At 42.6% G+C, this 19,673-nt stretch overlaps 2 protein-coding genes and 1 non-coding gene across 4 annotated transcripts in view; 2 read left to right on the top strand and 1 right to left on the bottom strand.

The window, feature by feature from the left end:
- SYCE3 (synaptonemal complex central element protein 3) overlaps positions 1-15,456 on the bottom strand; it is a 27,987-nt gene extending 12,531 nt beyond the window's left edge. The window contains exons 1-3 of one of the 2 annotated variants that reach the window (XM_007189267.2): positions 15,364-15,456; positions 13,987-14,100; positions 8,427-8,535 (exon numbers count right to left, since the gene is read on the bottom strand). In XM_007189267.2, coding sequence (XP_007189329.1) covers positions 8,427-8,535 — 109 coding nt within the window. In that variant the 5' untranslated portion in view covers positions 13,987-14,100; positions 15,364-15,456. The remainder of the gene's footprint in view (positions 1-8,426; positions 8,536-13,986; positions 14,101-15,363) is intronic. The other variant, XM_007189268.2, reaches the window with a different exon arrangement.
- LOC114238725 (U6 spliceosomal RNA) lies at positions 4,080-4,186 on the top strand. Its single transcript, XR_003624019.2, has one exon. It is a non-coding gene; the product is annotated as a U6 spliceosomal RNA (small nuclear RNA).
- On the top strand, positions 15,051-19,673 carry LOC130709206 (uncharacterized). The gene is made up of 5 exons (XM_057556515.1): positions 15,051-15,161; positions 15,470-15,674; positions 15,920-16,097; positions 18,386-18,589; positions 19,278-19,673. The coding sequence occupies exons 1-5, from the start codon at positions 15,051-15,053 to the stop codon at positions 19,549-19,551; spliced, it is 972 nt and encodes a 323-aa protein (XP_057412498.1). The 3' UTR covers positions 19,552-19,673.

Below are 19,673 nucleotides of genomic sequence, written 5' to 3'. Positions count from 1 at the left end.
CTCAGCAACTGGGAGAATCCCCACATTTGTTCCCTAATCCACAGAGTGAGGGCTCTTTGGTAGGAAAGACCAAGTGGAAACCACTAGAACTGCCTCTACCTATGAAAGTAGTAAACTAAAAGCAACACTGTATTCCTGGAGGGATTGCCGAGATTATTACCACCATTAAGGACTTGAAAGATGCAGGGGGTAGCTCCCCCACAGTCCCATTCAACTTGCCTGTTTGGCCTGTACAGAAGACAAATCTTAGAGAATGACAGTGGATTACTGTAAACTCAGTCAGGTGGTGACTCCAATTGCAGCTGCTGCTCCAGATGTGGTTTTGTTGCTTGAACAAATTAACACATCCTCTGGTACCTAGTGTGCAGCTATTGATCTGAAAAATGCTGTTTTCTCTATACCTCTTAGTAAACACCACCAAAAGCAGTTTGGTTTCCACTGACAAGGCTAACAATCCATTTTCATTATCCTCATTCAGGTATATTGACTCTCCAGCTCCTTAGTTGCCTTTCCCTTCCACAGGACATCAAGCTGTTCCATTATACTGATATTATGCTGATTGGACCTGGTGAGCAAAGGAAGCCAGACACAAGTGTATACACTGTGATTCCATTATATGAAACTCTAGGCAAGTATATCAGTTGTTGCCTGGTGCTGGGGAAGGAAGAGTGGGAATTGACTGGGGGAGGGGCAAAAGGAAACGCTTTGGAGTGATAGAAATAATTTATACTTTGACAGTAGTGTTAGTTATACTGGTGTATACATTTTGCAAAACTCAGTGAACATTACACTTAAAATGTTTATTTTATTATTTATTTATACCTAAATAAAGGTGACTTAAAAACAATAAAAAAAAAAGAACACTATTTATCAGTACTTATGGGTGCAATGACATATCTAGAGATAAATGCACAGCTCCAAATGTTTTCATAACTTAAAAAGGAATAAAAATAAATGAATAAAGCATTCAACTCAAAGTTTTAATAAAACAATAATAAAATTTTAGGGAAGGCAGGATGAAAAAAGCCCAGAAATCCAATTAATTTAGAATGCAGAAAAACAAATGCATATTAAGATGCTTTCCCTGCCCATATGCCCTTCTCTGAGACTTTGTCTTCATCCACAGGTCCTACAGATGGGTTGAGCTTAAACTTCCATATTATCACCCATGTGGCCTAGCCTAGCCACTCATGAATGATGTACACTATTGCATACTTTGCAACATTTAAAAGCAATAGATTGGATGTATACATAGCATCTTGGAAAGAGCTGACACATATAATTCTGAATGAAAAAAAAATAGTATGAAAAATATATAATCATTTATAGAAATTTAACATAAATTTACCATTTATAGAAATTTCAAATAAATGTATAAAACAGCAATATACATTTCACAAGAACATACACACACAAAAAATACACATTAGAATTGTTGCCTACAGGTGGAGAGAGGAAAGGGAATGGAGCATGGGGACCGAAGGGGATAAATAAAAAAATTAAACTAGTAGTGCCCTGCATGGACCAATGATCATAATGTATCACAAACTGAGGAGTAGGATAAAATCACTTCTCTACATCTGAGGTTGAAAATAAAGAGACAAGAAAATTGTTATACAACAGCATAATCAGGGAATAGGGGGACAGTCTTGAGGCACCGACACAAAGTAAAATGGAAAATAACAAAGAAATAAAATGGATTACAGAGATGATGATGAAGATAAGACAAAAAGAGACAGACAATATGGATAACTGGAATTTCTGAAGAAATAAACCAAATAAATAGAACTAAAAGTATCCAAAGATACAATAAATGAAAAAGATCTTATAAAAATACTCAAATCGGGCTTCCCTACTGGCTCAGTGGTTAAGAATCCGCTTGCCAATGCAGGGGACACTGGTTCGAGCCCTGGTCCGGGAAGATCCCACATGCAGCGGAGCAACTAAGCCCGTGCGCCACAACTACTGAGCCCGCGAGCCTAGAGCCCGTGCTCCACAACAAGAGAAGCCACCGCAATGAGAAACCTGCGCACCACAACGAAGAGTAGCCCCGCTCACCGCAACTAGAGAAAGCCCGCGCGCAGCAACGAAGACCCAATGCAGCCAAAAATAAATAAATAAAATAAATAAATAAAAAATACTCAAATCTACAGCTCTAGAGATCTAACATGTCCTAGGAAATATGTTAGAGGGTATTAATACCAATCTTATGCTGGTGAAGTACAGAACTCCAAGAATAAAGAAAGAATCTTACAGGCAGAAAAGTCACTTTTAAGAGGCAGAGTGTTTCACATATCTTCACAGTGCCACTAAATGCTGAAAGCATATTTTTAAGTTATAAAGAAAATAATTATATACCTAACCAAGTTACCATCCAGTTATAAACATAGATATATTCTTAAGCATTTATGAATTCAAGGAATACAATGTCCAAAGCTATAGTTACTAGGTTTAACTCTTTGAATTATTTGAATACAGAATGTGTGAGTCTCAACAACCTTAGGAATTATGATTACAGAATAGAGTGTAAACGTTGTAAATGTTATTGTTAATGTAAACATTATTTGTACTTGATAATATACAAATACAGGTAATAGTATAACGAAGGACAGTTGTGCCTCAGTTTCTTTATTTGTAAATAGGAATAATAACAATCCCTATATCTCAAAAATTGTTGTGAGGATTAAATGAACAAATTCATATAGTGCTTAGTATAGGATCTAGCAATTAATAAGTAAGGCATAAATATTACTGATTAGTGTTATTAGATCCTGAATAAAGATAAAAGATACAACTGAAGAAATAACACTAATTTCCTTAATGTTTCCCCACAAACTTTCTTAATTTTAGTATAGTTTTTATGGTGAAGAAATACTTATTTTAAGTAAAGAATTTCTTCAGTTTCACTTCAATTTAAATTCTTAAGTAAAATTAAAGGTAGTACTCTTTATTTTAAAAGTAGCTTATATAGTATGATTCCATTTTCATTAAAGTGTATCTGTCAAAACAAGATTCCTCTATGCATCCCGTATTGGTCCATTATTCTGTTTTTGCACAGAGAGAGACTTGGAATCATGTTTGCTAGTGTTAACAGTAGTTAATTCAGAGTGGCTGGATTTTGCTGATTTTAAACTTTTCTTGTAATTTTCTATTTTAATTGAATTTACTTTGGATTTTAAAAACAATGTACATGCAACATTTCTTTTAAAAATCATTGTTTATTTAATAATTATCAACTTATGAATTATTAATAATATTTATTAAATAATAAACATGATTATTCATTATAATCATCTAATAATAGTTATTTTAAAATGCTAATAATGCTGTATAAAGCAGTAATCTAATAAATTAGAAAATACTGATGAAATGGATGAAGTAGGAGGATAAATTAAATACACAAACTACACAATCTTAAAGCATTAACCAAAGAAGAAATTGAAAAAGTTATCAGAAGTTATCTCTAGTAGTTTCACCATTAACTATTCAATAAAGAGTTGTTTCCAAATACTATATGTATAATTTCAGAATACAGAAAAAGATAGAAGACTCTAGAGGCTGAGTAGAACTGGCTGTTACTACAGTTTGACCAAGTGCCTTTGAACAAGTTATTTATTTATTTATTTATTTATTTTGGCTGTGTTGCACAGCCTGCGGGATCTTAGTTCCTTGACCAGGGATTGAACCCGGGCCCCGGCAGTGAAAGCGCTGAATCCTAACCACTGGACCGCCAGGGAATTCCCTGAACAAGTTATTTAAACTCTGTAAGCTCTGATTTCCTCCTCATATGTAAAGTGGAAATAATAATAGTTGTCTCTCCCCCATAAACTTGTTAGGAAGAATAAATGAGATAATGTGTGTAAAGCATATGGGACAAAGACCAATACATGGTAAACAATAAACATAAGCTATGAATAATAAAATTACTACTATTATTATTATTAGAATAATACAAAATATCCAACAATCTACTGCCTTCCTGTACACTAGTATTAATTATTTAGTAAATAAAATAGAAAAATACACCATTTATAATAGGAACAGAAACACAGAAGTAAATGTATTGAAATATTTGGAGAGTGCCCCCTTTGACGGCATATATACTAAAATTGGAATGATACGGAAAAGATTAGCACGGCCCCTGTGCAAGGATGACATGCAAATTTGTGAAGTATTTCACATTTTTATGTAATGAACAGCATGATGACTATAGTTAACCAGACTGCATTGTATATTTGAAAGTTACTAAGGGAATAGTATCTTTAAAGTTTTCATCATAAGGGAAAAAATAACTTGTAACCATGTGAGGTGGTGGATATTAACTAAATTTATTATGGTAATCATTTTGCAATATATACATATACCAAGTCATTATGTTATACAATCTAAACTTATACAATATTATGTATCAATTATATCTCAGTAAAACTGGAAAAAATAAAATAAAATTGAAGGCAAAAATATCTGGAGAAAAATATTGCAAAACCCTTTGAGACATGTTAAAGAACACTGGAATAATTGGAGAGAAATACCACATTCCTACCTGAGAATGTTTAATGTTAAAAATATATCATTCTTTCTATATTAACGTATAGGTTTAACACAATTCCAAATAAAATATTAAATGAATCTATTATTTATCTGGAGAATAAACATGTGAGAAAAGGTAAAAAAAGAAAAAAGGAAAGAAAAAAGAATAATGAAGGGGAACTCACTGATTAATAATAATCAAACCAGTGTGATAAGCCATAAAACCTAACATATAACAGGTTAGCTATCTCTGCTCTACTATATATAAAAACTTCATGAGTAATAAAGAAATCACTTCTAAACTAATAGGATAGTATGGGATGGATTTGGGGATGGGGGAAACCAAGTTAGAATCTCTCCTTCTACCTGAGAAATTTTACATTCTCAAGGCTCACCCCCATAAGGCACTCTACAGCCAAATTAGTACTGTATCCTAGGTCATGAGTTGACTTAAGTTCAAGAGAACAGAAAGAGAAACTTTAAGCCTTGGAGTCAAGATGATTTGGCTTTTTAATATTGCTTAAATTATGCATATATACTTAATAGTTTAAAATAAACATATATATTTATATAAATACATATAAGTATGCACACTTACATTTATTTGCTGGTTGGTGCTTTTGATAGTTGATGACTGCTTGTTTGGTGATTTTCCTTGCCCTGTGTGGTCACTGGAAAAATTGGGCAAGTGCCTTCCCAGGGGCAACAGAGGCCAAGAACTTACGTGTTGGGCTTCACTTTAAATATAACCTAAAGGGTAAGGGTGTGAGATTCATCATGGCCCAAAACCATGCTACTTCTGTCAACAATATTTGTCCTAACTTGACCTAGGGACACTATGACAAAATAGTTTTGCTGCTTACACCTCAGGTAGAAAAATATTTTATTGTTCTCAACCATTGGATTTGAGTCCATGGGCCCAAGAATGTATTGTTTACTTAAGAAATTACAAAAGGTAAATTTTACAAAACATTTTAATACTATTTAACCTGTGGTTGCTTATATGTTGATAAAAACATATCTTTACCAGCTGATAAATTGCTAAAGAAAAATTCTGAAAGATGTATATTGCCCCCCAAATTAGACAACTGTGCAGAACATTTATATAAAAATAGAATAATAAAAAGAGGAAAATATGTGCAACTAAAATGAAGGAAAGAATAAGCTAAAGGGGAAATAATGGACCTTCCATCAATTCAAGGAATGTGATGTGGAAAAGCACCAAGGGGAGGGGATGTGGAATCATGCACAACAGAAGCCTCATTCATGCCAAGTAGATGCAGGCTACATTTGTTTTATTTCTGTGAGAAAGGAAGTACACAAGCCTTCCAGGATGTGCAGATGCTTAAATACAATAGTTGAATCTATCAAACAATTTCAGGTTTACTTAGAAAACTTAAAAGACAAATTTTTTAAATTGTCAAAGCTAAGTCTTTTATGTGACTTGTTTCCATATAAACACCTGTCAACCTTGTCTCTAAGGTGAGAGAGCATTTTTTCACAACACTATTACCTTAGTAATGTCATCTTAGCAATATTAACTTTTATTATTACTTAATAAATTACTTAACTATTACCTTAATTACTGTTGGAATTATTTGCCAAAAAGAGAGACTTTAGTGAATCTAAATAAAAATGCAGTACACAGCCTGGTTCCTTTGGCACACCAGATAGTTTAGAATTAAACGTTTGAAAAAACAAACAGGGCTTCCCTGGTGGCGCAGTGGTTAAGAATCCGCCTGCCAAGGCAGGGGACACGGGTTCAAGCCCTGGTCCGGGAAGATCCCACATACCGCGGAGCAATGAAGCATGTGCGCCACAACTACTGAGTCTGTGTGCCATAACTACTGAAGCCCGCGTGCCTAGAGCCCGTGCTCCGCAGCAAGAGAAGCCACCGCGATGAGAAGCCCGCGCACTGCAACAAAGAGTAGCCCCCGCTCGCCACAACTAGAAAAAGCCTGCGTGCAGCAAAGAAGACCCAACGTAGCCAAAAATAAATAAATAAATTTATAAAAAAAAAAAAAAGAACAAACAAACACAAAGTAGAAGAAAATATAAATGACTATTTCACTGATCTTGGATTAGGGAAAGATTTTCTAGGCATCACAGCAATGGGAATAAATCAGAAAGGAAAATATCGATACATTTTTACTACATATGACTTCTGTTTACCAAAGCTTCATATACAAAATTAAAGGAAAATAACAAACTGGGAAAAATATTTACTACAATTTTTAACAAGTCTTAATACATAAAGAGCTCTTACAAATCAATAAGAGATGCTATCACAGAAATCTGTTATTCTCTTATTGTTCTCAGTGCCCAGCCTGAGGTAAGGCTAGCTCCTTTTTAGCCTTTAGTTCTGCAAAACATTCCTAATTGGCCTTCCTGCCTCTAGTCTTCCCTCTCCAAACCATCTCTCACACTGCTACCAGAGGTATCTTTTCAAAAGGCAAGTGTCTTCCATGAAATCCCAAATGTCTCCCTATCACCTAAACAAGAAAGGTAAACCTCTTTAGCTTGGCACTGAAGACCCTTCTTCTCACCTTTTCAGCCTCTTCTTTCTTTGGCCTGCCTCCTTGTGAATCTCATGCACTAATATGACTTCTTGACTATGCCAGTCTTTCCCTCACGTGCACACAGCCTTGGTTATCTCCTCCTACCCACAGGCCCTACCCTATCTGTCCAATCCCTGCTCCTTCCCTAGTGCTCTGCTCTGTTCAAAGCCTCACTTGCTTCCCCAGGCAGTCAGCCTCTCCTTCTTCTCTGCTCCCTCCCTGGTACTTGGTATACACCATTATTAGCATTTCCCAGGTTATAATTTTAACATAAAGTTAAAATGTGCTTTAATTTTAATTTATATATTTAAATTATAATTAGTCATCTTGATGTCTGTTTCTGGCCCCTGCCCACTTCTTCTTATGAAGGAGCATCTCTATTCAACTTTGTATTCTAGAAAAGCACATAGTAGGTGCTTAGTAAATGCTGTTAAATAAGAGACTATTTAATTAGTTGAAGGAATTAAATAATTTATAGTGGAAAATGAATTATAGGAGCTTTTAGCAAGGTATATATAAGACTTTCAAGTACATGGGCACAAAATTGCAAACATTTCTAAGCAGAAATTTTCTGAAGACTGTTGTAATAAATGGAGATTATTTATAAACTAATAATGTCCTTAAAAATAATTTGTTTTCGTTTGAGTAGAGTATGCAGGCTTTCTAAAATCTGTTTTACATTATGATTTTCTCTAGCAAAACGCAGGCTCACGCAATTATAAGAATTACACATTTCTGAACTAGTAAAGAACAAATTAAAGAATTATAATGGTATCACTACCACTGCTAGTTACCGCTTAGTGGAAACATGTTGAATAAAATAACAGACAAACATTTTTTTTCCAAAAATGGAGAAATTTGTTGAACTCTACTGCTGCTTCATTACACTGGCTGTACCTCCCATTTCAGCACCTCACCAGTCTTAGCACTATTACTCTGAACTCTTCTTATTTAAATGATTCACAGAAAGTATGTTCCAACTTTGTTCACAGGTGTTATATTAACATCATTTGTCATTTGCTGAGTATTTGAGCTTGGGTATATGGTACTGTGTGCTCAGTTACAAAAGAAGAAGTCACTATTTCTGCCCTCAAAAAGATAACAGCCCATTTGCAGAAATAAGATGCAAACGCACATAAAATAATCAGAAAACGAGTCAAGGCAATATTCAGTGGTTAGTGTAAAATCTTGTGGTACAGTAGTTATATGGTGTAGAAGCTGAAAAGTAGTCAGGGAAGACCTGGTTGAGAAGGCACTTGATTTGAGCTTAGAAGTGTAGGAAGGATTTGAGTTCTTGGAAAGAAGGGTGAAGGTACCCTGCCTGGGAAAACATCCTACCTGAGATTTTTTCCATCTCTTCCAATAGCTTTTCCAAGTCTTTATTCAGGTCTGACAGCATTTTCAGCATGTTGTCATAGTTTCTTTCACCAGGGTCAGAATCAGCCATCTAGGCAGTGCACAGAAAGAAGATGCAGTGAGACAGACCAGTGTTTCAATTCTAGCTCCACTACTCACAGTTGGGTAGCCCAAGCCAGAAAACTTAGGTCATCTTTAACTCCTTCTCTTATCTTCCTGACCTAAGGGGTCACTGAAACTCACCAATTTTATTTGTTTATGGAATAAACATTAAATCATCTATGGGTCAGGAAGGGTCAGTGCTTGAGAGCCACCAGTGAACTGAATCCTGCCCTTGTGGAGATCATAGCCTGGCCCAGCTTTTTAAAGTCTCTCCTATCAGTGCCTTCCTCCCTCTCTCCAAGGTTGCTGCTTTAATTGAGGTCCATTCCATTGTCCACCATTGATTACAGATTTACTGGGCATCTACTATGTGCCAGACATCTGCTATGGCTCTGGGGACATTGCAGTGTATCTGAGGATCCAAATAGACTGGATGCTGTCATGGAGCTCCCATTCCAGGGAGAGAGACTGATAATAGCCAAGTTAACAGTTTCATAAAGATACCTTCAGTTTGTGGTCACTGCTACAAAGAAAATAAAAAGGATGGTGTAATAAAGATTTTTCATGGGGAGAAATGCTTTGGCTTGTAAAGTCCAAGAAGTCCTTTCTAATGAAGTGACATTTGAACTGCCATTTGAATGACAAAAAGGAGTTGTCATGTGAAGATCTAGGGGAAGAGTTCTAGACAGAGGGAATGGCTCAAGAAAAAGTGAGAGTGTCCTTGGTGTGTTTTAAGGAATAGAGAATGGGGTTGAGGAGAAGAGTGGTAGGACATGAGGTCAACTAAGTAGGCAAGAACTTTGGTTTTATTTTGAGAGTGTGGAAAAGCCACTGGAGGCTGAGAGAGCAGGGGATTATGTGATTATGTTTTAAGGTGACAGCAGACTTCAGCTGCTGTTTGGAAAATGGACTGCTGCAGAAGGTTGAGAGGAGGAAAGAGTGGGAAGACCAATTAGGCAGGAGAGCACTGAAGCGGTCTAGAGATGACAGTGGCTTGGACTTCGGTGATAATATGAATAGTGAGAAGTGAAGTGTTCTGGTTATATTTTGGAAGATAAGCCAACAGAACTGGGTAGAGGACTTCTGTCAAGGTTTGCAGGGGAAAGTGATGGGAAGAGAGAAAGTGAAATGACTTCTAATTTTGGTGAGAACAACTTAGTGGATGGTGGCGTTATTAACTGAAACAGGGAAGAGTAGGAGAGGAGCAGATTAGAAGGTAAACCAGGTGCTTTTCTTTTTTTTTTTTTTTTTAGGCCGTGCCGCATGGCATGTGGGATCTTAGTTCCCAGACTAGGGATCAAACCCGTGCCCACTGCAGTGGAAGCTCGGAGTCTTAACCACTAGACCGCCAGGGAATTCCCAGGTGCTCTATTTTGAACATGTTACTACTATGAGATGCCTATTAGGCCTCCAATTGGAGATACAAATAGGCAGTTGAATACATGGGCCTGGAGTTCAGGAGATAGGTTGAAGCTAAAAATATAAAGTTTGGAACTAGTGGTACAGGCTCTCTTCATCTTTCACTTGGACTATTGTCATAGACTCCTAACTGGTCTCCCTGCTTGTAGCTTCCTCTTGTCCAATCTATTTTCCAGTTCACTCCCAGAGTGACCTTTCCTAACGTACAAAACTAACCATGACACACTGTTTGAAATCCTTCAATAGCTCCTATTTCTTTCAGGATAAAATACAACCTCTTTACTATAGATATAAGATCCTTCATAATCTAGCTCCTGACTGCCCCTGTTCTCATCTAGTTCCAAGATGTGACCAAATAGCTGAAAGCCTTAAGAGATCCAAAATGTAATGAGATATTATTAAATATAATAATAATCTCTTGTAAATAGAGATTATTATTTACAAGAGATGTAATGAAAAGTTATCCATGAAAATAACACAAAACTCTGGAAAGTTAAAATCTCTACAGTTTTCTTACAAAAGAGCTAAGGAAGTATAAAATGGAGTAAAATAATTCTATCATGTGGGTGGTTACAAAAATCTACGTGAAGGCAAAGAAGTAGGTAATTACATACTTCATACCTAAGTTGTGTGGACTGCTTGCTCAATTCATTAAGTTATGAAGTTCCACTTATATTATTTTATCCATACATTCAACACTTATTTATTGAGTACTATTTTAGATCTGAAGATACAGCAGTGAACAAAACATTAAAATCCTTGGACAAGATTAATGAGTGAAATATATATAAGGAGGGGATAAGTACTAAAGAAAAAAAGTCAACCGGAGGTGGAGGGTGGGAGAGAGTATGTACAGGGTAGTGGCTGTACTTCAGATAAGTGTGCAGGGAAGGCCTTGCTGAAGTGATTTTGACTAGAGAGCTGGAGGAAGTGAGAGAATGGTGAGCCATACAGTATGTTGGGGAAGTGCATCCCAGGCAAAGGAAATAGTAAGAACAAAGGCCCTGAGCTAGGAGTCTGCTGGATGAGCTGGAGGAAGAGCAATAAGGGTGGTATAGTTGGTGTAGAGAGAGTGAAGTGAAGAGTAGTAGAAAATAAGGTCAAAACTTGGTGGGTGAAATTGAGGTGGGCCTTAGAGACCACTGAAAAGACTTTGGCTTTCTCTTTGAGTGAGATGGGAGCCTGGAGGGTGATAATCTGATTTACATGTTAATAAATCACTAGATTGAAAATAGTGTATATGGACATGGGTGGAGGCAGGGAGACTAGTTAGGAGGAGGTCACTGGAATAATGCAGGTGAGAGATAATAACAGCTCAGATCAGCATAGGACTGATGCAAGTAGGGTGAAGGAGGACCGTTCAGGGTATATTTTGAGGGCAGGGCTGACAAGATTTGCTGATGAGTCAATGTGAAGTCAGGGACAATGCTAGGGTATTTGACTGGGCAACCAGAAATGGTGGTACAATTAACTGAGACGGAGGAAGACTGGAAGAAGATAGCTTGCATGGGAAAGAAATAACTCAGTTTTGAACATATTAAGATGCTTATGAGGCATCCAAGTGGGAATGTTGAGTAGGCAGCTGACTAAATGAATTCAGGGGAGAAGGTAGGCTAGAGATAGAAATTTGGGAGTCATCAGCATACAGGCGATATTTAAAGACATGAGAATGGGAGAGATCAAGGGAGAAAACACAGATGGAGAAGAGGCCCAACATCAAGACTGGGGAGATGCAAAGGAACCAGCCAAAGAGACTGAGGAAGAGGGGCCAGAGAGGTAGAAGGAGAACCAGGAGGGTCATGTTTTGGAAGTCAAGTGCAGACTGTTACAGAGTCAGTCACTGAACCCCAGCCAATGTCCTCTGATCATTATGAAGTCTCAGCAAGCTGAGACGACAACTCTAAAAAGCACAAGACACTGGGAACTATATTCAATATTTTGTAATAACCGATAAGGAAAAGAATCTGAAAAACAATGTAAATATACAGACATAAAACTGAATCACTGTGCTGTACACCTGAAACTAACACGACATTGTAAATCAACTATACCTCAATTTAAAAATAAATAAATAAAATAAAAATAAAAAGTACAAGAGAAGGAAACTCTAAAAATCATATGGGTGAATAACTTATAATTCTGGGAAGATAGGGAATTAAGATAGGAAATATTAAGAGCATAAAAACTAGAATTACAGGTTTCCCCACCATTCAAAAGTAGAGTGTTTGTATAAAACCTTTCATAAGCCAAAATGGCATAAGGCAAAGAAGCAATTACCTTACAACACATCTTGCTAATGAACGCACAAAATAAACCAAAATAAAGCACAGATGCTCACAGACAAAGATCAAAGCTGTGGCAGCCTGATGCTGAGATGCAGAGTGTAGTTCCCCGGGAATGAGCTTGGCGGTGCTACTCAGTGCTGGGGTGCACACTGCCTCTATACGGCTCGCTGCAAAACAAATGCTGGACGCTATTTTCATTTTTTTTTTTAATAAAAGCAAAAATCCTCTTCATATTTCTTTTGGTTAGTGAAACAGGTACTAATGTAGGTTTTTCATAAAAGTGGAGTGGTGTAAAGTGAACTTTCACAAAGCAGGGGATACCTGTACTATGACTATCTGGTATTGAGAATTTTTTTTTTTTTTTTTACAAATTTATTTATTTATTTGGCTGCGTTAGGTCTTCGTTGCTGCACGCGGGCTTTCTCTAGTTGCGGCGAGCAGGGGCTACTCTTCATTGCTATGCGCGGGCTTCTCATTGCGGTGGCTTCTCTTGTTGCGGAGCATGGGCTCTAGAGCGCAGGCTTCAGTAGTTGCGGCTCGCGGGCTCTAGAGCGCAGGCTCAGTAGTTGTGGCGCACAGGCTTAGTTGCTCTGTGGCATGTGGGATCTTCCCGGACGAGGGCTCGAACCCGTGTCCCCTGCATTGGCAGGTGGATTCTTAACCACTGCGCTACCAGGGAAGTCCTGACTATCTGGTATTATATGCATTTGAATGTTTAAGAGAATTTGGTCTACCGGAGTAGCAGCTCAGCTTTGTCATTGGAGTTTAAAATGTGAAATTGATTATGGGTTGTAATTTTAAGTCACAGTCTTAATAAGTTTATAGGAGTTCTAGGACATTTAAGAGAACTTGAGGTTTACAATATTTATACGTTTTACTTATGATTTTTATAAGAATTATATGGGGACTTCCCTGGTGGTGCAGTGGTTAAGAATCCGTCTGCCAACGCAGGGGACACAGGTTCGATCCCTCGTCTGGGAAGATCCCACATGCCGCGGAGCAACTAAGCCCGTGAGCCACAACTACTGAGCCTGCGCTCTAGAGCCGGGGAGCCACAACTCCTGAAGCCCGCGTGCTGCAACTACTGAAGCCCGCACGCCTAGAGCCCGTGCTCCGCAAGAGAAGCCCCCACTCGCCGCAACTAGAGAAAGTCCACGAGCAGCAATGAAGACCCAACGCAGCCAAAAAAACTTTTTTTTTAAATTAAAAAAAGAATTATATAAGAAGGTAGGAAGGTTTGTTATTAAGACAACTGAGGTACTTGTACTTAAAGAAGTAGAATACATTAAGTTTATAATTAAAAGTTTAAGTTTGTAAATGGAACAAAAACATTGTTACTATTAAAAATATGCTAGACCTAGAATAAGATTAAAAGTTTAGAATAAGATAATCCTATTTAGGGACTTCCCTGGTGGCGCAGTGGTTAAGACTCCGCACTCCCAGTATAGGGGGCCCGGGTTCCATCCCTGGTCAGGGAACTAGATCCCACATGCATGCCGCAACTAAGGAGCCGGCGAGCTGCAACTAAGAAGCCCACCTGCCACGGCTAAGACCTGCCACAACCAAATAAATAAATAAAATAAATATTAAAAAAAAAAAGAACTAATGGATCACTAGACAAAATAGATAGGGCATACAGACTTAGACGAGGAGGGTAGAAAAAAACAGGAGATAGTGAGAAGGTGGTACAGAGTAAAAGTTTTTTGTTTTTTAAGTTAACAAAGGCAGAGACTTGCCTGTCTTTGGTCTGTGTGGAAAGGATTAGCTGTACAGAAAAGGCTGCAGAATCAGGAGAAAGGGTTGCCGATGGTGCAGGGGCTGGTCTCAGACAGGAGCACGGTCACCTTACCCTACGAAGGGAAGGGAAGGTAAAGAGGTACGGGTGGCGTCAGGTAGGTGAAGGTGCAGGTAAGTCCCTGTTCAAGCCTGAGGTCTCCAGCTTGCCTACGAAGGGCAATGAAAAGGTCTTTTCCTAAGAACCGACGTTCGGCAGAGGTGCAGCCGGGAAGCAGTGGCAGTATGGCCGAGGCCACACGGCTGCACGGCATTCTCAGGACCCTGGGGTGGCACAGGGAACATGGACGGAGTGCAACTGGCCTGGGAACTGAAACGTGCCCGCGGCGGAGGCACAACGAAGGCGCGTGTAAGATGAGCGGTGGGCACAAAGCGGAGGCCTAGAGGGACGTGGAGTTGAGGGGCGGGTCGGCTGGGGGATGGCGCACGAGACACCCAGCAGGATGGAGGCCGTGGCAAGGCACCCTTGGACCTCAGAGGAGGGGTGGGCCTGGAAAGCAGATCCAGGGAAGGGGTGTGAGCTGGGGCGCAGGAGGAAGACCACGGCGTTAAGGTCCATGGCATTCTTTCCTGGCGAGGCTGCCGAGGCTGACCGCAGGGTTAGGACGGAGAGCAGGCCTGGGCCAGCGCCAGAGCCACGGGAATGAGGGTAACGGCTGACTGTGGGGTGAGGTGGGCAAGGGAAAGCGGGGGTGGGAGGGTCGCCTTAGGGTGTGAGGTCTGCGGTGCTGGCGACGGAGGAATTCAGAGGCACGAGAAATGCAAGGGCCTGGGGCCCCCTCTCTGCTCTGAGGGCCTCGCTCGCCCAGTACGAAGAGCTGTCGTGGAGACCGGGGTCCTTCCTGGGGTGAGAAATGTGAGAGGCTGAGAGGGGCACCCGGACCGGAGAGTCTGCGAGGCGTGCGCGTGGTGTGAGCGGCACGGGAATAGAGTGTGTGTGTGACGCTTGGGGCGGTGGTCCTGCAGTTGAGCGGTGTGAGGGTCTGGGACCACGCCTGGGGCGCAGATGCGAGGGAACTCGACGTGTGTGATGGGAGTCCAGGTGGGGCGTGAGGCTGACAGGTTCAGGTGTATGGAGTTCAGGAAGTGCGGTGGGAGGGGTCTGGAGGACGTGCGGGTGAGGGGCCGGGGGTGGGCCGGGGGTGCGGCGTGAGGAGAACGGCGTGACGAGACCGGGTCGAGGGCCGGGTGGGTGACGAAGCGGTAGGCGCCCCACCGGTCTGGCGTGAGGCGGTGGGCACCGCCTCGGGACGCCGTGACTCGGGGGTCGGGGCGCCAAGGGAGGGTCCGAGACCCCCAGGCGGGCTGGCCTCGCTCACCTCCAGCTCGCCCGCGCTCAGGTTCCCGCTCGGCTGCCCTCCTCCTCCGCAGCCTGAGGCTCGAGGCGGCTCCTCAGAATGACGCCCCTCCCCTTTCCGTTACCAGACCCGCCCCCGGAGCTGGCCTCTGGCCCTCATTGGCTGGTCTCCTGGAGCGGAAGGGGCGGTGCTGCGTACACCTGACTACGCCCGCCTCAGGCTGGTCCCAAGTCCCGGCCTTGAGGTCTCATTGGCTGGTCGCCTGGAGCGGAAAGGGCGGTGTTGTCCCGGCTGGTCCCACGTGGTCCCGCACTTGGGTCTCTCCGTCTCAGGTGGGCCGAGTGCTTGGATTGAAGAGTGGCTGAGGTTGAGGGATGGTAGAGCTGAGATGAGGGGGGACGCCCCCGTCCTTATGGGAGTGTTCTCCCCCTTGCACCTGGAGCGTAAATCCGTGCACGGCGGTGGTGGTGGGGGGAGGGGCGTCTGCTTGACCACTGTGTCTCCAGTATACTGGACAGCAAGTGCTACTAACCATTGTTGAGTGAGTAGCTGAATGCTGAAGTATTTTGTCTCGCAGCTACCGTGGGTGGCCGACATTGTTGCAGCTGTCTCACAGAAGAGGACGCTGAGGCCCAAGGAGATGAGGCAGGGGCCCAGGTCCATGCACCTGGTAGGTGCGGGCCTTGGTTACAGCCGAGGTCTGCCAGGCGCTCTGGCCTCCAGGCAGTAAAGCACAGATCACCAAGCAAGGCCAGGTGAGCGTGCTGCTCAACCCTTAGAGAGGCTGCACATAAAACTCTGGTCAAGAGGAGGCTAAAGAGATCACTCTGGCCTCTATAGGTCAGTCCAGGGAGCTCGGTCTTTATTTGGAGGGCGATGGGCACCTTAGAAGGTTGGTAAGCAGAGGAGGGGCATGGCGAAGCAGTCTCTCTTGCCGGAGGGAGAGTAGAAATGGGGCTGTTGCTGGGTTTTGGGTGAATGATGGTGGAGGTGGGGACAGGGAGCCAGTGGTCGTGGCGGAGGGAAGTACATGGAGTCAGAAGCCATTTAGAAGGTCGCTTTGACAAAGCTTCGTAATGTGGGAAGGGAGGGAGAAAGAAGGAATGGCTGAGTCGCTGGAGGGTGACACCGCCGGCTGAGACGGGGAAGAGTGGCAGAGAAGCCAGTTTGGGAGGTTGTTAACTTCGGTTTTGAATACCTTGAACTCTTTGAGATTCCTGACAAACCTGGGACCCACTGCATTTTCTCTCAGGGATTCCGATCCTTAGCAAACTGATCGCAGAGTAGGAAACACAGCTGGAGCTGAGCCAGACAGTTCTGGGCATAGAGCGCGGACTCGTCTCTCTCTTGAGGAGTCAGTTGTCTGGGCCACGTCCCCTCTCCAAGCCGCCAGGCTCCTTCCCCTTCTGAATCTGGTTCTCCAGCCGTTGCTTCCTACCTGTGAGCCACCTGCACACTTCCAATCATTCCACCATTTGCTTTGACTTTCTAGAGCTGATTTCTGTTATAGCACCCCAGAAAAACATGAATCAGGAATAATTCTGAGGGGTAATGAAGGCAGCTTCAGGGAAGAGTAGGAGTTTACCAGGCTGAGAAACAAAGGCACAGGATTCCAGGCAGGAGGTTCGGCAAAGGCAAGGGTGTGGATGTGCCTGCCTCCTTTAGGAATGGAGAGTGAAGCCGGGGCTCAGGGTTCTTGTGGGGGAGCGAAAGAGACTCAGAGAAGGTCAGTTGGTCTGGAATGTGAGGGCCCAGCAGGTGGAGGTGGGCGTCTGAAACACCCTGCAGAGCCCAGGCCAAGAAGGATGGGCCCTCAGGGAGTCCAGAGACATCTGTCTGGTCTGCCCATACCCTTGTGCATCCGAAACTGGCTAACTGTTCATCAAATGTTTCCTTTATGTCTTGGGCACACAGCTAGACTACATTTCCCAGCCTCCCTTGCAGTATGAGTCCTGGCTGGTGGGATGTGGGTAGAAATGCTCTGTATCACTACCAGGCTGAGTCCATAAAAGCCCCCCATGAGTGAGCCCTCTCTCTCCTCCATGTACTTGCGGGATGTTGATGTCCAAGGCAAATTGGGAGCTACCTGAGGAAGGTAGGACCTCTAACAGCCAAGTCTTTGAATAATGGTATGGAGCAGAGTCTTCCTTTCAGCCAAGTGAACAAGAATTAAACTTCTATTGGGTTAAGCCATTGCGATTTCAAGCTTTATCTGTTATGGCTACTAGCCTTAACTAATGCAGATCTGCACACCTCTGGGGTACTAATGCAGATTGGCATTTGGTGGGTGGTCACCAGAAGTTTATACCCTGGTTTGGCACTGTTTTCTTCTCTTATTTCAACCAAGAACAAATCAGATAAAAGAATTTTGACTGAATTTTAACATTAATTAAAAGCCAGCTTGTTGGAATCTCTGCTCACTGTTCTCCCAGGCCTGGGCGAGCTGATGTCTCCCAGAAGCCTACCAGATCCCAGACAGTTCCCCAGGGTAGGTCACGCAGGCACCAGAGAGGCAAAGGTCTGTGACGATACTTTTGGAAGCCCAGGAAAGCTCTGATACGGAATGTACCATTTTGTGAGCACAGATTTATTTTTATAAGCTTCTCACAGAGACTCAAAAGAGGTTAGAAGCCTCTGTCCTGGGAATCTTCTCACGTTCTCAGTGTTCTAACAACCTTCAAAGCTATTATCAGGAACCTAAATCTCCTTTCTTTCAATTTATATTTTCAAGAGTCTATGAGACATTTTCACAAATATTTCTTATAGGTATGTTAAACTCAACATGTAAAAATCTTATGTAATCACCCAGTCACCCAACTAGAAAGCGTGAATTATCTTTGACGGCTCCCTAGCATCCTGAATCTCCATCCCTTAGTTTAAGTCCCGTCATTTCTCCCAACTCTGCCACCACCATGAGCAGTACCCTCTGCTAGGCCTTCTTGCTTCTATGCTGACTGCACCCTACTTTGTTCTAATATCATTCTGGTTAGCCAGAGTGATCCCATTAAAAATTTACAACAGGTTATGTCACCCTCTACTCCAGCCCCGGCGGCTTCCCCCGTCATTTGGAGAACCCAGAGCCTAGCCTCCGAGGCCCTCGCGGCGCCACCCCACCTCTCCCCTCCTGCTGCTCCCGACTCCACGCCAGCCACAGGCCCTCGGGTACTGTTCCTGCACCACGGCAGCTCCTCCCACCCCGAAGCATTGGCTGTTGCTGCCCCCTTGGCCAGGAATACCCCGCCCTCAGGTACGTACATGGATTGCACCCTCATCTCCTGCTGGTCTGAGTCAAATGGCCCCACTCAGAAAGGCCTGCCTCTGCCACCCTGTCTGAAATTGCCATCCACTCCTCCATTGCTCCCTCCCCTTACTTTTCTTCTTAGCACTTACTGCCCTCTGACTTACTATGTCATTTGCTCATTCTTCTTGGTTATTGCCTGTCTCCCTCGCTAGACTCTAAGCCGCACAGGGAAGGATTGTTTTTGCCAGTTTTGTTCACTGCTGTATCCCAGAGCTTAGCACACTGTAGCACTTAGTAAGTATTTGCTAAATGGATTATTCAAGAGCCTGGATTCCCTGCCACAGGCTCCATGCCCTGATCCATGCTTGCCTCACTGAGTAGTGAATTCCCCGTGTGCAGGGGGTGCCTTGTTCACCACTGAATCCTCAGCACAGAGCCAAGTAGACAGTGGTTGCTCAATAAACACTGGTTAATAAGAGAAGGCCTGGGAGTGTATCTAGTTCACGTCCGGTTCTCAGCGCCTAGCAGAGTAATGAGATGTAGACTCGTTTCGGCATGCAGCAATAGTAATTGAGTACCTGCTTAGACTTTCCATAGTAACTTTTTGTTTACTCGTAGTATTATTTTCATCAAAAAGCCGACCCAAGGGAAGGGGCATCTGTTGCTCCAGATTATCCTGTGCGCCCTCTCACAGACATGACCACCTGGCACCCAGACCTCAGGCCTGGGACTGCAGCTCCTCCCTATGCCGAGGGCCTCTACAGAGCTGTGCTCCAGCCCAAGGGGGTGCAGAGGACGTGTCCCTACACAGAGGGCCCCACTCTCCAGAAGACAAACAGAAATGGCCCCAGGGAACAGGTGGAGGTTCTGAAGCAAGAATTTATTCCAACTGCGTATGTGGGTGTGGACAGCAGAGACCCACCTTTCAAAGCAGGTCAGAACCTCTTACAAATAGTCTCCAGCCCTAGACCTTCCCTTGCCACATCCCTGGCCTAAGGCTGGAGCAGGGGAAGGGCCTCCTAGTTCCCCCACCAAAAAACACAGGTACTTAAGGGCTAAAATAGAATTATACAGCCTTATTTTTATTAAC

This window comes from Balaenoptera acutorostrata, chromosome 11 (genome assembly GCF_949987535.1).
Source record: "Balaenoptera acutorostrata chromosome 11, mBalAcu1.1, whole genome shotgun sequence".
Lineage (NCBI taxonomy): Eukaryota > Metazoa > Chordata > Mammalia > Artiodactyla > Balaenopteridae > Balaenoptera > Balaenoptera acutorostrata.
Note: the sequence above shows the minus strand (reverse complement) of the source record. Positions and strands in the feature narration are given on the sequence as shown.

Bases quoted from the DNA above. Each gene is read 5' to 3' on its own strand.
- LOC130709206 (XM_057556515.1), top strand. From the start codon at position 15,051: ATGCGAGGGAACTCGACGTGTGTGATGGGAGTCCAGGTGGGGCGTGAG. The intron at 16,098-18,385 runs GTGAGCGTGCTG...CCTCTACTCCAG, and splicing joins AGATCACCAAGCAAGGCCAG to CCCCGGCGGCTTCCCCCGTC. The intron at 18,590-19,277 runs GTACGTACATGG...GCCCTCTCACAG, and splicing joins CAGGAATACCCCGCCCTCAG to ACATGACCACCTGGCACCCA.